Source organism: Rhincodon typus, chromosome 19, assembly GCF_021869965.1.
Source record: "Rhincodon typus isolate 14 chromosome 19, sRhiTyp1.1, whole genome shotgun sequence".
Taxonomy (NCBI): Eukaryota; Metazoa; Chordata; class Chondrichthyes; order Orectolobiformes; family Rhincodontidae; genus Rhincodon; species Rhincodon typus.
In genome coordinates this window covers 17,934,416-17,952,003 of record NC_063350.1, presented here as the reverse complement: position 1 = coordinate 17,952,003, position 17,588 = coordinate 17,934,416, and the positions used below count along the sequence as shown (strand labels likewise).

Sequence of the window (17,588 nt, the reverse complement as noted above, 5' to 3'; positions counted from 1 at the left end):
TCCGCAAATCAGTCTTAATTGATTACCCCTTATTCTGAAACTATGTTCCCGAGTTCTAGATTCCCAAATGAGTGTGCCATATCAAGCCCCTCAGAATCTTTTCTCTTTCAATAATAACACCTCTCATTTCTCTAAGCTCCAATTAATTATAGGCTCAACCTGCTTAATCTTTCAGGAATCAACCTAGTGAGTTTTCCATTTTGCCTTCAATGCAAATACATGTTTCCTGACAGAAGGCTTTCATCGATGCAAATATATTACTCCTAGCATCACGAGCTCTTGTATTGTGCACAGACCTTCTAAGTACTACGTTCCTGAATGCCTTTTGATGTCTAAATACATCAAATCTCCTGGCTCTGTTCAATCCACCTGTTGGTTACATCATCAAAGATGGCTAATAAATTTATCAAAAATGATTTCCCTTCCATAATCTCATGTTGAATCTCCTTGATTGTATTATAATTTTCTAAATGTCTCACTGCCACTTCATTTGTGGAGGATATAAACATTGAGGCCAGCCAAGATTGCATTGTAATAAAATCCAGAAGTAACAAAGATGGTGTGGCAAAAAAGAAGATGGATTGTCAAACTCATGTTTACTAACCTTTCTAGAGGCAATGTCTTTGTATGTCCTAGGACATGTGTAAACTGCAAGTGTAGCTTTGTTGAAAAGCATTTTGACTTCACACTACAGCTGAAGTATGTGCAGAATCTAAATCTTGCATCACAACACAACTGGATTCCAGAACAAAGCGGAATTATATCCTTTAGAGAAGTAAGTTTCATTCTACTTTGCACTGGAGTTGACACTCAATTCCCAGTCCAAAATAAGCAGAGTTACAAAGTGATTTTGGCACTATGTGAACCTGTGGAGCTTAAATGCACCATGAGAAAAGCTTGAGACAAGTGAACTGTAGATTCAGCAGCATATTATGAAGGGACTGAGGGCCAATATTTAAAACAAAATTGTCTGGAATTTAGATTCTCATTTCTTCTCAAGTTTTACTGTAAATCAGCTTCAGCAACCAGGTAGAGATTTCTCTCGTATCTGCTTGTCCGTAGATGTGCCAGTCAGATTACTGTACTGTGTAGACTGTTCACTTATTCTCATGGTAATTGAAGAACAGAACAAGGAGAACACAGTATTCTATCATTGCTGATTTTCCCAGGGTCTGAATGACAATTTACAGGAAACAAACAGAACTGTGTGTGCCTTCAGAAAATCAAATCCCTTTGTTTAATTGCTAAAGATACTGCTCTAAAAGAGCATGCAGGTAGTCTGTGATGCCAAACATATCATCAGCAACACACTGATTGATTATCTTGGATCCCATCATGACTGGTGTATTCCATCTCAGCCCTCACTGAATAGGTTTCAAACAGGCGGGTCTATGAGAAAGAAGGTGGGAAACCACTGGTTACACATTAAAGCAATGATTGATAACTCACATTCTGAATCCATACAGTCCTGCTAAGGAAAAGAAAAAGGTGCATTTGTCTTTTAGGAGCTCAATTCAGAAGGATTGATATAATTAAAATGCACTTCAGCTCCATAACTCGTGCTGCATTCTACACCACAGACCTCAGAAAGTCTGTCAAACATAAAATTACTATCCATTGCAAGATAATGCTAAAGTTTCTAGAGGATGCATGAGGGTTTAATTTTAGAAAGAGACTGCTGATGTACGTTATTTCATATTGGGTTTGTTGTTTTCTACTGTCATGGCATGTTGAAAATATTTTTCTCCAATTTTCATTCTCTGAACTTTTTCCTATTAACAATAAGCCTTAGGAGAAGTGACGTTGCATATTCTCTTCCTGCAGTAAGGACGAATGGAATGACAGCCTCTTGTCTCGACCAAATAAAAGGATTTTAAGAAACCATAATCCAGTTTCCAGTAGGTATCAGCACAGCATGAAATTGTCTATAATTTGGCGCTAATTGTCACTTTCAAGGCTTGAGGTTTGCCGGCATCTGAAATATATTGTTGCAGCAATAAGTGAAGCATTTTAACCTTCACTGACTATTCTATATCTGTTCAGGCAATACTTGATAGTAGTACTGGAAGTTTGAATTGGGAAGGTGTTCTGTTACCTAGAGTTAACATACAGCTATTTTCCCATTTTTTTCTCTGTAATATGGCCTCTTCGAAATTCTGAATAACTTCTTAGAACGGTTGATAAATACCTTTTTGTTTTGCTTTGGGATGAAAAGCGAGTAAAGAATATAACTTGGCTAACAGGGCAATTAATGTGTTGAACATAGTTCATGAAATCTTCGCAGCTGCTTTTCTAAATGGGATGGTGCAGTTTAAGCTTTAGAAGTTTTTTTCTTCAAACAAAGAAGCTGGCCAAGAGGCTGAGTGGAAGGATCATTATCCAGCAGAGTTTGTGGAGTAAACTCAGGGGAGGTACAATCGTTGTGGCACTGAAATGATAGTGCTGGTGTGGCATCAGTGAGAGGCATAGCAATGATTTAGCCAAAGGCGTCCAATTTAAATCAACCATAACTGCTCTAAATATGGTACAGATCTCAATCAAATCCCACGGCTTTAACACAAAATGAGGATAGTTCAAAACCAATATGCCTGGAAATTCCCCATTCTGAAAATGTATCCTGTCAGGCCCTTGATTGTTGGAGAAAACAAGGAAACAACTTTAGTGCCTTAAGGTTCTACACTGTGTGTGGCAGATACTTTTGAGACAGACCTTGCCACATCCTGGTGGGTGGTTTTCATGGAAATAAACACTTTGGTTTTCCTAGTCTGATTACTTTAGTGGTAGAGACCTCAGTAGAACTGAGGGAATAGTTGTGGCCTACCAAATTCAGTGTTAAGTGATAAGGTTAACTCATCTTTAATGTAGTTTAACTCATCCAAAAACATCAAGCTCAATCAGTTTAGGTATGGACTTGAATTTAATCTGGTCAAATTGAGAAAGTGACCAAATGCGTGTGGATAAATGTGAGGCACTTTGGTAGCAAAAACAGAAAGGCAGATTATTATCTAATGGGGAAAGAGGGGAAATGGGTGTCCTTGTATACCAGTCACTCAAAGTAAGCATGCAGGTGCAACAGGCAGTGAAGAAAACAAATGCTATGTTGGCCTTCATAGCAACAGGATTTGAGTGCAGGAGCAGGGATGTCTTGTTGCAAATGGACAGGGCCATAGTGAGACTACACCTGGAGTCTTGTGCACATTTTTGATCTCCTTATCTGAGGAAGAATGTTCTGGCTATGGACAGATTGCGACAAAGGTTTACCAGACTGATTCCTGGGATGGCAAGACTGAAGAGAAACTAGATTGGTTACGATTATATTCATTGGAGTTTAGAAGGGGAGGGGGATCTCATAGGAACTGATAAAAATTTAACAGGGCCAGACAGGGTAATCACAGGTAGATGTTCCTGATGACTGGGGAGTCCACTACTAGGGATCAAAGTTGGAGGATATGGGGGAGGCCATTTAGGACTGAGATGAGGAGAAGTTTCTTCAGCCAGAGTGGTGAGCCTGTGGAATTCCCTGCCACAGAAAGCAGGTAAGGCTAAAATATTGAATGTTTTCAAAGAGTTAGATACAGCTCTTAGGACTACAAGGATCCAAGTATTTGTGGAGAAAGCAGGAACATGGTATTGAGTTGGATGTTCAGCCATGATTATACTGAATGGCAGAACAGGCTCAAAGAGCTGAATGGCCTACTCCTACATTCTATGTTTTTACTTTTATTAGATTCTTCATTAAAGTTAAATAAAATGTTTATCATTACAAAGCTTTCAGACTTTACCTCTAGTACTTCATCTTGCACCGTATATCATTACCAGAATATAACTGGTAATCCCTGAATTAGGATTACAACAAGTCAGTGCAATGTTCATGATTTGACAAGAAGCAATCTCTGAAGAGGAAATAACTTTAATAATGAGCTTCAAATTAAGGCAAAAGGGGCTGCATTAAATTATCTGATGATTGTCTTGGATACTGTGTAGAAAAGATCAATTTTAGTTTAAGGGAGATGCTGGAACAGTCTAGAAAAGGGAGACCTTTTTGAAGTGTATCAGCTTCCTATTTGGAGATTATTCTAACTCCAGTCTCCAATAGCTTTTTTTGGATTGGGGCAGACATATGGGCTATAGTGGGGGAAGAGACCACAAAAATACAAGCTAACACTAATGTTATTGAAATTGTTGTCTGGTCGAACTAGAAAATTGCTGAAAACAAAGATTCTTTTGGACTCAACAGGATAATCCACAGGAATGCTAATGTAAGGGAAAAGCATATTTATAGCGTGAGAGAGGAGATTGCTGATTAATTGGCAAGTGGGCTCCAGTTGGTATTGGCATTGTCATGGAGAAAGCTACGTTGATGGCGATTGACAAATAATTGCTAGGCTTTGTTTAAGTTTTAAACTGTACAGTTTGGCTTTGATTGGTCAAGGCGTTACCTGAGAAATGACCCAGTGAATGCCTGTCACATATTTTGTTGAATTGAGAAAGATGCAATGTGTGTACATTTTATTTCTACCTCCAAACAATAGGATTTGTGTACTAATATATGTAGCTTCCAGTACACAGAGTAGCACCATACTTCGAGCCCAACTGACAATTCTAAATTAATTGTCAGCAGAATTCTTCACAGAAAAACAAGAGCATCTGGAAAATTACGTCCAATTGCAGAATCATACCTGACGTTGGACACAGTGCTGTGTGATTTTTGATACACAATTATTTTGGGGTATCATACTGCAACACAACTGCTCATCTGTTCACAACAAATGAGGCACTGACTGTACACAACCAGCCCACGCTTACATAATTTACAACTAAGTATCCAACATTAGATGAGTTTCTGCAATTGGGCAACATTTGCCGGATGATACTAAGTGAGCAAAGCATTACGCTGACAATGAATTCAGGATTGTCAGCTGGACTTGCAGTGTAGGTACTAGCTGCTACATAGATTAATACACAGGGATAGTAGGAACTGCAGATGCTGGAGAATCTGAGATAACAAGGTGTAGAGCTGGATGAACACAGCAGGCCAAGCAGCATCAGAGCAGGAAGGCTGACGTTTCGGGCCTAGACCCTTCATCAGAAATTTCTGAAGAAGGGTCTAGGCCCGAAACATCAGCCTTCCTGCTCCTCGGCCTGCTGTGTTCATCCAGCTCTACACCTTGTTATCTCTAATACACAGGGCCCTGTTCTTCACAGGATTTGGGGGAAGGCCATTTAGGACATGAAGTGTTCCTGCTTCAACTCAACAGAACAGGTGACAATTGAAATAACTCCATGGAGGCCAGTATCCCATCACCAAGTCACGCTTTATTTACTTGTGCACAGTACACTGGCTTTGAATAGCCAGCTCAGAGGCAGTCCCCTGAACTGATGCGAAATCTCCTGTTTGTATTGGTCAGCCAAGGCTTCCTGATTGGCAACCCCAATCAAGGACCTCATAGGCATCAAGATCCACCTGGTTCCAATAGCAACAACAACCATTCACTGGTTCATTTCTCAGGCAATGCCTTGTCCAATCTGAGTCAACCTGCCTGGTTTAAATTCTTAAACAAAGCCTGGCAGTTAACTGCTTATCATCATTCACTGTTACACATGCCATGATGATGCGTCTGTCAATCACAGTCCACTTGCCAACCAATTAGCTTTCTCCTCACATACAGTATAAATGTTGGCTTTCCTCTTAAATTGATATTATTCTACAATATCTTGATGAGTGCAAGGAAAAAGGTTTCAACAAAATATGCCTTTTTTCCAGCAATCCCATAGATGTCGGCAACTAAATCATTTAATCTATCATTCATATCAATTTACTTAAAAATTGGGCTACGATGCGGGGATAAAATTTGCACATGTTGCTGGATTTTTGCCTTCTCTCAACTGAGCATGTTTTTAGCACAGGGAATACATAAAATAGGTCAGGTGGCGAGCCCAGTGCCTTTCCGATGACCTACTCCCTATAAAATCGGGGTGGGAAAGATGCTCAATAGTGTGCCTATCCTTAGACCAACTGAGATCCTTAACCCAAATAAGCAGCAATTAAGGGTAGTAATCTGCCGCCACTACCATTAACGGCTGGCGGTAATGGCAGGCAGGTTACAGTACAAAGGCCATTTTGCTCTCAACTACAAAAACAAGGGTGATGTGGGGTATACTGCATTCAGAAAGAGCTCTCTGTGACAGCTCACCACAAGATGTTTTATGCCCCTACATCTCTCCCTGCCCGAGCTCCAAAACCTATTCCCTCACTCTCTATCCTATCGCCAAGACACCTGAACCCTCTCCACCCTGAAATCCTGCAACTTACCCGAGTCCAGGCACTATCACTGATCTCCATGGACCTGATGCTGTTCTAGGAGCAGCCCCAATGTGACCGGTGCTATTGGGCTGCACAAGTACCTGCCAATTGTGTTATCATGAGGAGGGAGGCCTCTTAAAGTTCACTCGATTTGTAATCATTTTTCATTTTGGGAGTTTTGGGGGATGGCGTTGGTGGTGGGGCGGGCGTTGGTGGTGGGGGGAGGAGGGTGCTACAGCACACTTCCCAGTAAATTCTGCCCATTGATTTACGTCACACATAATTCTTCTTTTTCTCAAAAATTGCTTCCTTACTTAAAACAGGCTTTCTAAGTATGCTGTGCTTAGTTACTTTGCATTAAAAGTTAATATATTGATACCTAAACATGTATATGTGAGTTCAGTACTTTCCTTGGGTTGCAATTGTTAAGTGAAATTTTGCTGATTTAACACCACTTGATGGTCATATACAATCCTAAATAAACTTGCAAAGAATTTGAATGCAACTTGATTTTTAGTAGACTCGACAGGGAAATAGGAGTATTTTCAGTCTAATGCCTGCAGAGCAAATTTCAGGCATTTGTGTGATTACAGACATGTCTGTATGCCCACCTCTTATAAAAATGTCACGACCAGCAGACAGTCACTGACCATCATATTTCAAGTGTTATACTGCATACTATGTACACAGAAACATGCCAAATCATTTGTATTAAAAAGCCAAAATTCTGATCCCTTCATTGTTTTAAAACTGTGAACTGATAATTTCAAAGAGAGACTGACAGGATCTTGAACATCAACAGCAATTCCTTCACACGGTCTGTTTTTCAATACAACCAAAATCTAATTATTTAAGAGATACAACATAATATCACCTGCAGTACATGTCAGTCTTTATCTAACTGACTGAAAACACCCTTTAAACCACTCAGTCCAAAGGGCAATTCAACGATGGGTAATAAATGCTGACCTTGTCAGCGACAATCATGCCTATGAAAGAATAAAGGGAACATCTTTTTTGGGGTCAACAATGCACAAATCAGTCAGCACTCTTCAAATCAAAAATACAACGCTGCGCCTGCTGGAATTCTGAAATAAAAACAATGTACTGGGAAAACTCAGCAAGTCTGGCACAATGTGTGTAGTGAGAAACAGTGTCTGATATGACTCTTTTTCAGAACTGAAGAGAGAGATGGGGAGAAGTGATGGATTTATCCCTTTAACGTTATTAATTTACTATAGTTCCTTTGATAGGAATAAAACAAATTTTTTTTTGAAAAATAAGGCACCTATTGCACAATAAGGAAAGGCTCTGAGCTGTATAAGGTTCTGAACATGCTAGGAAATGCCTTGCAAGTACAAAGTTGCAGCCTGAAAAGTAACATGCACTTTTGTTAGTCATAAATTACCGACACAGATCTTAGATTGTTCATACTGGAAAGAACGTAGGAATGACTGAAAAGAAATTGCTCCAGGAATTACTGACATGTTGATCAAATGATCAGTAAAGCCAATTTGAGGTTTGAATAGTGAAAAACCTCATCTACTTAGCAATAAAATGTCGCCTTAGAGAAGTTCATTTTAAGATCATTTTACTGTCAATAAAAAGTCAGGATGATGATATCTTTGGGCAAAGCAACAAGTGTGCACATAAATGATGGATGCTTCCAGCAGCATTAATTTGTTAAGAGTTAAGCAGTAAGAGCATCCTGACCTTAAAAAAACCTGACTTCAAACATGGAGTCCAAAAAGCATATTTTGATTCATTACGATTAAGTCTGAAAATTCTGGTAACTACACTTCATTTTTTAAAACCACTTTTAAGTGAGTAACAAGTATGATGAAGAAAATCTCTGACACGTTTATCTTGCTCATAGTAGCAGTGGCCTGGTGAACCACTGTTACTTTTTAGTTAGCCATGGTAGATTTTCATTCCCCATTCTGTCAGTCCCGCTCTGTTTTCACATCAATAAATGAAAATTTACAGTTACGCGATAAAATTACAGAGGTTTCCAAGCCTGTATTTCTCACAAAAGTGAGCATTCTTCATAGATTGATGACTCACGTGGCATTATTTTAGTGGGATCTCCAGCCCTTGGACAGAATATAAAGTTTGAGGAGAAAGGTGGGGATACAAGAAAGCATGTTGTGACTGGGGAATGTGCAATAAAGCAAACCCACTCAATGATTTGTACAAAGTAATGATCTTTATATGCAGGCAACAACACAAAGTTAATTAATTTAAAAACTTTGCAGCCCCATAAGATCAAATTTCCTGTGCAATTTTAAAGGCATAATAGCTGTCATGATGATGGATCAGAACCCCAAAGTGCTATGGACATTTTAAACATTTAATTCCTATATATATATATATTTAAAAAGAGGAGGGCCATAGACGTAAAAATAAAATGCAGACGGAAATTCACTGCTGTCTGTGTAGGACCAAAGGAATGCCACAGGGAAGCATCAGAAACACCTAACTGACTAAACAAAGCAAAGAAGCTGACTATTTAAGCTCCTTTCAGCACAAAGCCATGTGTTGTGTTTTGATTTAATTTTGCATTCAATAACTAACGAACTCATTCATTCGTTAACTCAAGAAAGCCTGGTTAACTTGGCTCCTTCTAAAATACAAATTCATTTTGTCTGAGAGACAGGCATCCTCAAAGGGTGGATCCTTTGTAAATTAACCTCAGAGGCATACAGCACGGAAACAGACTTTTCAGCCCAAACCAGGTTTCCTCAACTGATCTAGTCCTATTTGTCTGCATTTGGTCCATATCCCCTTAAACCTCTCCTATCTATGTACCTGACCACATGCCTTTTAAATGTTATAATTATACCCACTTCTACCACTTCCTCTGGCAGCTCGTTCCAGAAAAGCACTACCCTCTGTGTGAAAAAGTTACCCCTCGGGTCCCTTTTAAATCTTTCCCCTCTCACCTTAAAATTATGCCCCCTGGTTTTGGATTCCCCTACCCTCGGGAAAAGCCTTTGACTATTCACCTTATCTATGCCCCTCATTATTTTATAAGCCTCTTGTACAACCAAACAAGGGGTGGGTGAATAAAGAAGGGAATGCAGGTCATCCGTCCTCAACCGGGAGTCTAATGATTTGGGGTATCCACTTGGAACAATAACAAGTTGGGGGGCCTTACCTAAGGCCTGATCATAACATGCTTCCAAACTGTGGGCCGGAGTGGAGTGGAGTGTGGGATTTTCTCTCAGAAATGTTCCCAAACATGTGCAAAATGATCGAAACAGCTTAGCAAAACTATATTATCATCATTTTCCCTTAAACTCACCAATGTAAACAGGAGCGTAATTTGACTTGACATTTTCATCTAAGTAGGTCACGCCCAAGGTGTAGAGTGGAGTTGCTCCAACACCATGGAGGAACTGTCCAAGCATAAAGAGAAATCGGTAGCTGGAATAACTGGATGAACCTTCGTCACACATTGTAGCCTGATTAGACTGGCAGAATCCAGTATTCTCAGATATAGTGACCACATAACGACCAGAGATAAAGTGCGGCACGGTAAACACTACTGATCCCAAAGCCATGATTAGAACCCCCCAGCCAAGCCAACGTGGCTTGTGGCCACTGCCGCCAAAGTAGCTGACAAAAATCAAGCAGACACATGCTGCAATGTCATAGGAGCTGGCAATCATTCCACTGTGATAACTGCGTAGGTCAAATCTCCGTTCAATTGAGGTAATCACTGTATTTATAAATCCGTTCACGATCATTCCTTGGAGAAAGGAAGCACTGCAGAGGAAGAAGAGCACTCCTTTCGGTGTATTGAACACTTGCAAACATTTGGGCTTCAGAAAATCCCAGCCGCACATATTTTCAGTTTTGCTTGGAATTAATGCAAACTGGCGTGAGCTGTCTTCTAACCTTGTCCCATTGCACTGTATTTTGTTGTTGGTTTCTGTAGACGTTTGAATGTCCAAGTTATTAACACTTGAGCAGGGTTCATTTAAATTCAGCAGCTCCTGTCTGGAATTGAATGAAGCATCTCCAGTTAAATGGTTTGACATTTCCAAATAAGCTGTAAATGTTACCACCGTTCAAACAGTTCCCAGAATGTGTGATTCTTGTAGGTGGGAAATATGAGAATAATCACTTTCAGAATTCCACTTGATGGTTCCTTGTATTGTCTGATGATATATCCTTAGTGTCTTCTGATGTCAATCTTATTTTCTTCATTATGTAAAAGAAACATAGTAATTACCATTAGTTGTGTGTGTTATTAATAAGAATATTTCAAGTCCCTATATTGATCACTATGAGAAAATAATTCACGTCTGTCTGATTAGCACCACTTCACTCATTGATGTACATGATTTAAATTCAATTTGTGGTATCAGTGTTGAAGAAGATAATCCTTTATTACAGGATTTGCTAATGCTTTTCTACACTAACAAACAATGACTTCATAGACAATATCTTCATAGAATCCCTTCAGTGTGGAAACAGGTCCTTTGGCCCAACAAGTCCACACCAACCCTCAGAGCATCCCACCCAGACCCATCCCCTTAATCTACACATCCTGAACACTACGGGAAATTCAGCATGGCCAATCCACCTAGCCTTCACATCTTTGGACTGTGGAAGGAAACCGGAGCGCCAGGAAGAAACTCACACAGACACGGAGACCGTGCAAACTCCACGCAGACAGTTGCCCGAGGGTGGAATCAAACCCAGGTCCCTGGTGCTGTGAGGCAGCAGTGCTAACGACTGAGCCACTGTGCCACCTGCTTTTTCTATTTATGAAGTCCTCCTGCATTATATCATAATTTTTATCTAATATATTTCTTTGTAATGTATACATGTTTATTACGTTTTACACTTGACAGAAAAAAAACAGAAATGTTGTATGAAGTTATGAGACTATATGACTGAACCTTAATCTGAAAGTCTGGACGAATAAACCAGAAAGTGAAAGTGAGAGTTAAATTGCTCTTGCAACATGTCAAGAAACTAAACTCCATATTTACGTGCCAGTCAAAAAGGCCATGAAAAAGTTAGATTAACTAAAAACTAGTTCACAAATGTCCTTCTTACCTGACCTGACATTTATTTTTATTCATTTATGGGATTTTGCTGGCTCAGCAAACATTGATTGCCCTTCCATAACTTTCCAGAAGGCAGTTAAGAGTCGTACATATTGCTGTGGGTCTGGAGTCACAGGTGGGGATGCCAGGTTCCCTTCCCTGAAGGTCACTAGTGAACCATGGTTGACTGAACTGGCCTTTAGAGCAACCTAGCAAACCACTTGCTCAAGAAGGTCCTGTGGAACAAGGCCTGCCTGGCGGACCTCATAGAATATGAGTTCACTGATTGGGGCAGTTAACCTGATTCAATCAGGGAGTCCTGGCTGACAGATATTTCATAGAGTCCCTACAGTGTGGAAACAGGCCCTTTGCTCCAAAAAGTCTACACCGATCCTCAGAGCATCCCACCCAGACACATCCTCCTATAACCCACCTAATCTACACATCCCTATTTAGCATGGCCAATCCAGATAACCTGCACATTTTTGGACTGTGGGAGGAAACCAGAGCACCCGAGGAAACCCACGCAGACACGGGAAGAACGTACAAACTCCACACAGTCACCCGAGGGTGGAATCGAACCTGGGTCTCTGGTGCTGTGAGGCAGCAGTGCTAACCACTGAGCCACCGTGCCGCCAAACAGGCAGTGTCAGGTTTTCTATTCGCTCGAGGAGCTGACTCTGAGATAGCTGGATGAGTGTTATTTACTATGCATGTGTTAATAAAGGGTGACTTGGTGACAAGATACCAGCCTTCATGGAGTTATTTCAGGCTCAAAACCACTAGGAAACTGAGAATGGACAGTAGATGCCAGCCAGCCTGAAAATGACTATGAAAAGATAGCTGTGCAGCACATCTATGCATTCACTTCTGCTTTATTCGAAAATTGAAGTATTAGGCCAAGATCCATTATAAAGGTGATAACAACAGCTTGGAGCTTACTGTTCCTTTAACATAATAAAAAGAAATGATAAGGGGTACTTTACCTCAGTCACGGAAGTACACTTTGACCTTGACCAACTAACTAACCAATCTCTCTGCAGGGCCCAAGATTACTAAGCACTTTCTGGCCAGTGAAGACAAAAACCTATCCCATGGAATTGGAATCAATTTTATGCGCAAATTTATTATTTTGAACTGTTCAATTTCTTAATACAATCTATATAGTGAAGCATTATCGGAATAAATGTTTAACTAGCACATGAGAAAGTTCATCAACACAAAGGTTATTGATGGTAAAGATTAATATACTTTGTACTGGTTATAAATAAGAAGTCAACAGCATCTCAGACATTAGATAAGGAAATAAGGAAAGCTAGGTTTGGTTGAAACAAAGATGATAACAGGATATGGTTCCAATCGCCTTAATCGTTTGAATAAAACACTTCATAACTTGCTCATGAACTGAATGTGCTATAAAAGGTATATTGTACTTTGGTTAATTGTTTGTTGATAAAAATTCACATCCTAATAAAAATATTAATATTTTTATCAGGCTGGCTCTCTTTTTCGCTAAATCTCTCCTTATCTAAACTTAGAACAGATGAAGGTGAAAAATTGTGAAGTATAAAATGACAAAACTTCGGTATAAAAGTCCTCTCCTCTCTAAATCTCAGCTGAATTAACCAGGGATATTGACTTGGAAAATGAAATTTTGTTGGGCAACCATTTGTAGATAATTTAGCAGAAACTTCGTACTTTGTATCAGAAACAAGAATTGAGTCCAAAATTTGTAGGATTCAAATTACAAGTACATGTCAAATAAAAATGCGCATCAAATGAAAATGCATGTCAAACTGACATCCACATTTAGAAACAGTGCAACCATACCATAGTGCAGAGGCCAATCTGAAATCTGACCAAAAAAGGGAAGTGAGATCAAAGCGGCATTAATTGAATACTCCCATGACAAAAAGTCTGTCAGAGCACTAAAGTTAAAGAGTAGAAGAGAAGATAACATATTGGTGTTTTAGGTAAGAACAAACTTGGGTTTCAACAACCTTGTGGATAGACATGCACACATCAAAACTTGGATCCAAATGTGAAAAATACAATGATAGGTTGGACATTAAAGAAGGAATGTGAATATTAATTCCTGAGAAACCTTAAGTAACCATGTTATGTTTTTCTCAAAAACCGCATTCAGTAGAATCAATAGCAGATATCAAACATGCTTTTGAAGCTTCCTTTAATATCATTTATATCATAGACTTATTTAAAATCTCTGTAGACATATTGTCTTTGCAATGATCTAAAAGATATATCCATAGTTATAAAATAATATGTAATAAAGTAGGTTAAATATAATGAGCGAACTTACCAAAGTCATTTGAATGCCTTTGGGCTTCAGTTGAGAATGTACTGCATCTAAGTGAAGCAACAAATAATAATAATCAAATCTAAAAGTACTGACTAACTGCAAGTTGATAAACCTTTCATCAAAATATAAGTGCCATCTTCTGTGGTGTAAGCTAGAAATACAATTATAAACTTTATAAGAGAAAGCTGTGACAGACTAATTCAAACCAACTGCGAGAATGTTAATCTTCCACTTAACTTTCAGGCAGTGCTCAATAAAATACGATACTAGCAGTTATAATAATGCTGCAGTTGCATTGGTGAAGCTCAGTAGGAGGAGCTTTATTCTATACCTTGTCCTTGTTATATCTGACATGGGAGTGCTTGGTACGAAATTTGGGAAGGTGCCAAAACTGCGCTCATTCCTTGTCACTATGCAATTTCTCACCTTGACAACCAAAAAACAAAAAAAAAACCTTATGTTGTCAGCTTTCTGAATGATCAGGCACACACACAGCAATATGAATAATATAAACATTATAAATTAGTCTGGGTTAGGATTTTCTGTCCATCCATGGACAATGGACAGACAATTTAGTCTTGTTATAATGATGACTAATAAGTGTATCTTTGGCAGGATTTTGCTGGTTGTGTCAAGATCCTAATTCGGGAAGAAATGCATATCTGATGGATGCTGGAACAGCCCTCTACTTTTTCACCATTAACAGACAATTAACAGGCTGTCAATGAGAGAGCAGACCCCAGGATTCAGGCACTGGAGTAGCTTGATCAGTTGAGATGTCGGAGTCAAGGCCACACACACACAGACACACAGACAGACACACACACAGACAGACACACACACAGGAGCTATAGTGACCATACTGTAAAGTCAATGATCCCCTGCACCTGGGGAAACCCAGTCAGAGCCCTGTAGGTGGCAACCCAGCAGTAAATGGCATCCACAATCTCCTCTAGGTAGTCATAGCTACTGTCTGAGCGAGGTTATGTGGATTTCTAGACAAACCCTGAATGACCCATAGAATTTTAGTGCCAATGTTATCTTTAAGGCATAAAGTGGCAGTCATTTCCCAGTGGTAACAACTCCAGCTCTGTTATCCCACAATGCTCTGCTAGCATATCCCTAGAATGATGGGTGTTTGCATTGGCATTGATGCTCAGATATCTTGCCTGAAGCTCTGCCTCTCAATACACCCACTGAGTTGGAGGGTGTCTTCTGCAACCAAGCTGCCCTACCTGTGCCCTGCACTCTCTTCGTTCATCCCCAAAGGCTTCCTCTGCCGACTGGAATACCTCTGACCTCTGCAAAGCAACAGTTTAGGATTGTTTAGCCATCTCTGGGTCAGACACCTCCTTCCTGGAAGATAACTCAGAGGTCAGCATTCAAAAACAACTCTGCACATCACCTGATGAGGTTTCCACTGCCTTGAAGCACTGCCTTGTATCCAGTGGTTTCACAGGACTTGGGATACACCTTTCAAGCAGCATCAACTCTTTTAGGTCACCTAGAGAGAGCTTTTCCTAATTGATGAAGTAGATGAAGATACCTTGAGGAGCTCCTGCAAAGAGGACCTGGAGCTGAGTTCATTGACTGCCAACGAACACAACCATTTTCCTTTGTGTTAGATCTGACTCCATCCAGCAGGCAGTTTCCCCCATGAATTACCATGGACTTCAGTTTTGCTAGGGCTCCTTCTTGAGATCAGCACTTTTGTCCATGTTTGAAGAAAGGGCGTAATGAGATCAGAAGCTGGTGGCCCTGGCAGAATCCAAAGTGAGCATCAGTAAGCAGGTCACTCTTTTGCAAGTAACAGCACTGGTGATGAGCCGTCCCATCATTTTGCTCATGATCAAAGAACAGACTGATATGATGGTAATTGGATAGGTTGGATGTGTCCTACTATTTATGGACAGGGCATACCTGGACAGTTTTCCACGTTGTGGGTGTTGTAGCAGTGTTGTAGCTAAGTTGATATTGAAAACTACTACTGTAAATCATTTCATCGATATGAGTACCAAAATGTTTTCCTTTCAATACTAAAGGGACAGATTTTTCTTTTATAGCTAAAGGTGCTACATAAATGCAAGTTGTTATTCAAATAGGTTATATTTCATTGTCTTGTTCCACAATAGGCAGTGATCTGTTCTGTCAGATTACTGCTAAAACAATGAAGATGAAATCCATAATGCCAGCAATTTTTTTTTAACATTAAATTGCTCTCTTAAAAACAAACTGCTTCCAGAACATATTGAACTTTTTTTCTGTCAAAAAGAGGATTTTGCAAAGAGCTTGTCTTATCTACCCATTATGAATTCAATGATTCTGAAAACGTCAGCATTTGGTGTAAGGTGACTGAACTACCAAAGGAAGCAGTTCAGTGACTGATATCCAATATATCATTGTGCGTGGGGGGGGTACGAGTGTTTGTGTGTGGCGTATTGGGTGTTGGTCTGATTTAATGAGGTGTGTGGTGCAGTGGGTATGTCTGTGCGTGTGTGAATAAATCTTCAAGAATGGAGCTGGCTAATTACTGAGGTAGTGTTTAAGGACTACAAATCAACCAAATTGTCTGTTCCTCTTCTATAAAATATAGAGAAAACTTCTCCGTCAATCAGTGTGGCCATTCTTGTCAGATTGACTGCTTGGCTTTGCATTCAGGCATGCATTTGACTATGTACTCTACCTTCCCCATTCTGCAAGAATGTTTACCTACAACAATAACAACAATTCCTGAAGTTAATAAAAATAGTCCTGAATGGTGGAGTATAACAACAAAATAGTTGAAATAAGACCATTATTAAGGCTCATAAGGAAGTGCCAACCAGGAACCTGAGAGCAAAAGCAAACTTAATGTATTTTCCCAGCGCTCAGATCAAGTGATCAAAACCAAGGCACCTTTCAATCTGGTAGACAACTGGTTAAGGGAATATATGTAGATTTACTAATTAAAAATCAACATATAAGCTATGAACATGAAAGGAAAATGAACTTCCTAGTCTACCATAAGTGACGACAAGAGGGTGCCTCCAAATGATAATGCTCAGAACGTTTTGAAAGGGCTCAGGCAGTCAGGTAACAGAGAATGAACTCAGACTGTTCGAACAGACTGAATTATGTTTAATTGTTATTGATTAAGGTAAATAAAAACTCACACATTTTATGATGTGAGCTTCCAACTGTAGGTTGATTAATGAATTAATTTATCAAACAGACTTTTGAGATCTTCTCATGCTTTGCAACACTGGTAGTTGCCATGGAATCAAGGACTAACAAGTTATAATCTAGGCATTCAGGTAGTCAGAAGTGTAAGACATTCAGTACAAGAATCGCAAAGAATTGGAGGGAGGGAACTTCCAACATTTGCTTCTGAAGAGTGAAGTTCAGACACATCACTGTTGTGATGGTCAAAAATTCCAAGATTTCTGTCCACAGAGGAAGGAAATAATGCATTACATTTTTGAAACATCTTTGGGCTGCATGAACTATAAATTTGTACCAAGAGAGACTTTTGCCCTGCATTTTTCCTAATCAAACTTAGAAAGAACGATAAATGATGCGGTTAAGAGGTCGGATCTCAAATCTTCCAGGAGACTGATTCTGATCATCAGAAATGAGCAAAAACAAGAAATGCAATGAGTGAGTCATGCTCTACCAGCCAGAGCTGTGAACTGTGTTTTTTTAAAGAGCTATGACTTCTTCAGAAGATATAAATAGGCACACTGAGTCAGAGGAGGTGGCATAAGATGAAGTCAGGTGAGTCACTCAGTTGGATCCTAGGTAATACTTAAAGCTTCAAACAAAGGTTCAACTATGTTTCTTTTAAATTAGACATTCATTACATTCAAATGGCCGAGGAGTAGAAATTAGTTCTGAACCTGTCAGGTAACAAATATTCGACATGGAA

At 39.6% G+C, this 17,588-nt stretch overlaps 1 protein-coding gene across 4 annotated transcripts in view; it reads right to left on the bottom strand.

Annotated features, from left to right (window-relative positions):
• slco4a1 (solute carrier organic anion transporter family, member 4A1) overlaps positions 1-17,588 on the bottom strand; it is a 159,498-nt gene that overhangs the window by 43,393 nt on the left and 98,517 nt on the right. For all 4 annotated transcript variants that reach the window (XM_048608414.1, XM_048608413.1, XM_048608415.1 and 1 more), the window contains 2 exons: positions 13,685-13,731; positions 9,609-10,510 (listed from right to left, as the gene is read on the bottom strand). In XM_048608414.1, the coding sequence (XP_048464371.1) occupies positions 9,609-10,347 (739 nt within the window). In that variant the 5' untranslated portion in view covers positions 10,348-10,510; positions 13,685-13,731. The remainder of the gene's footprint in view (positions 1-9,608; positions 10,511-13,684; positions 13,732-17,588) is intronic.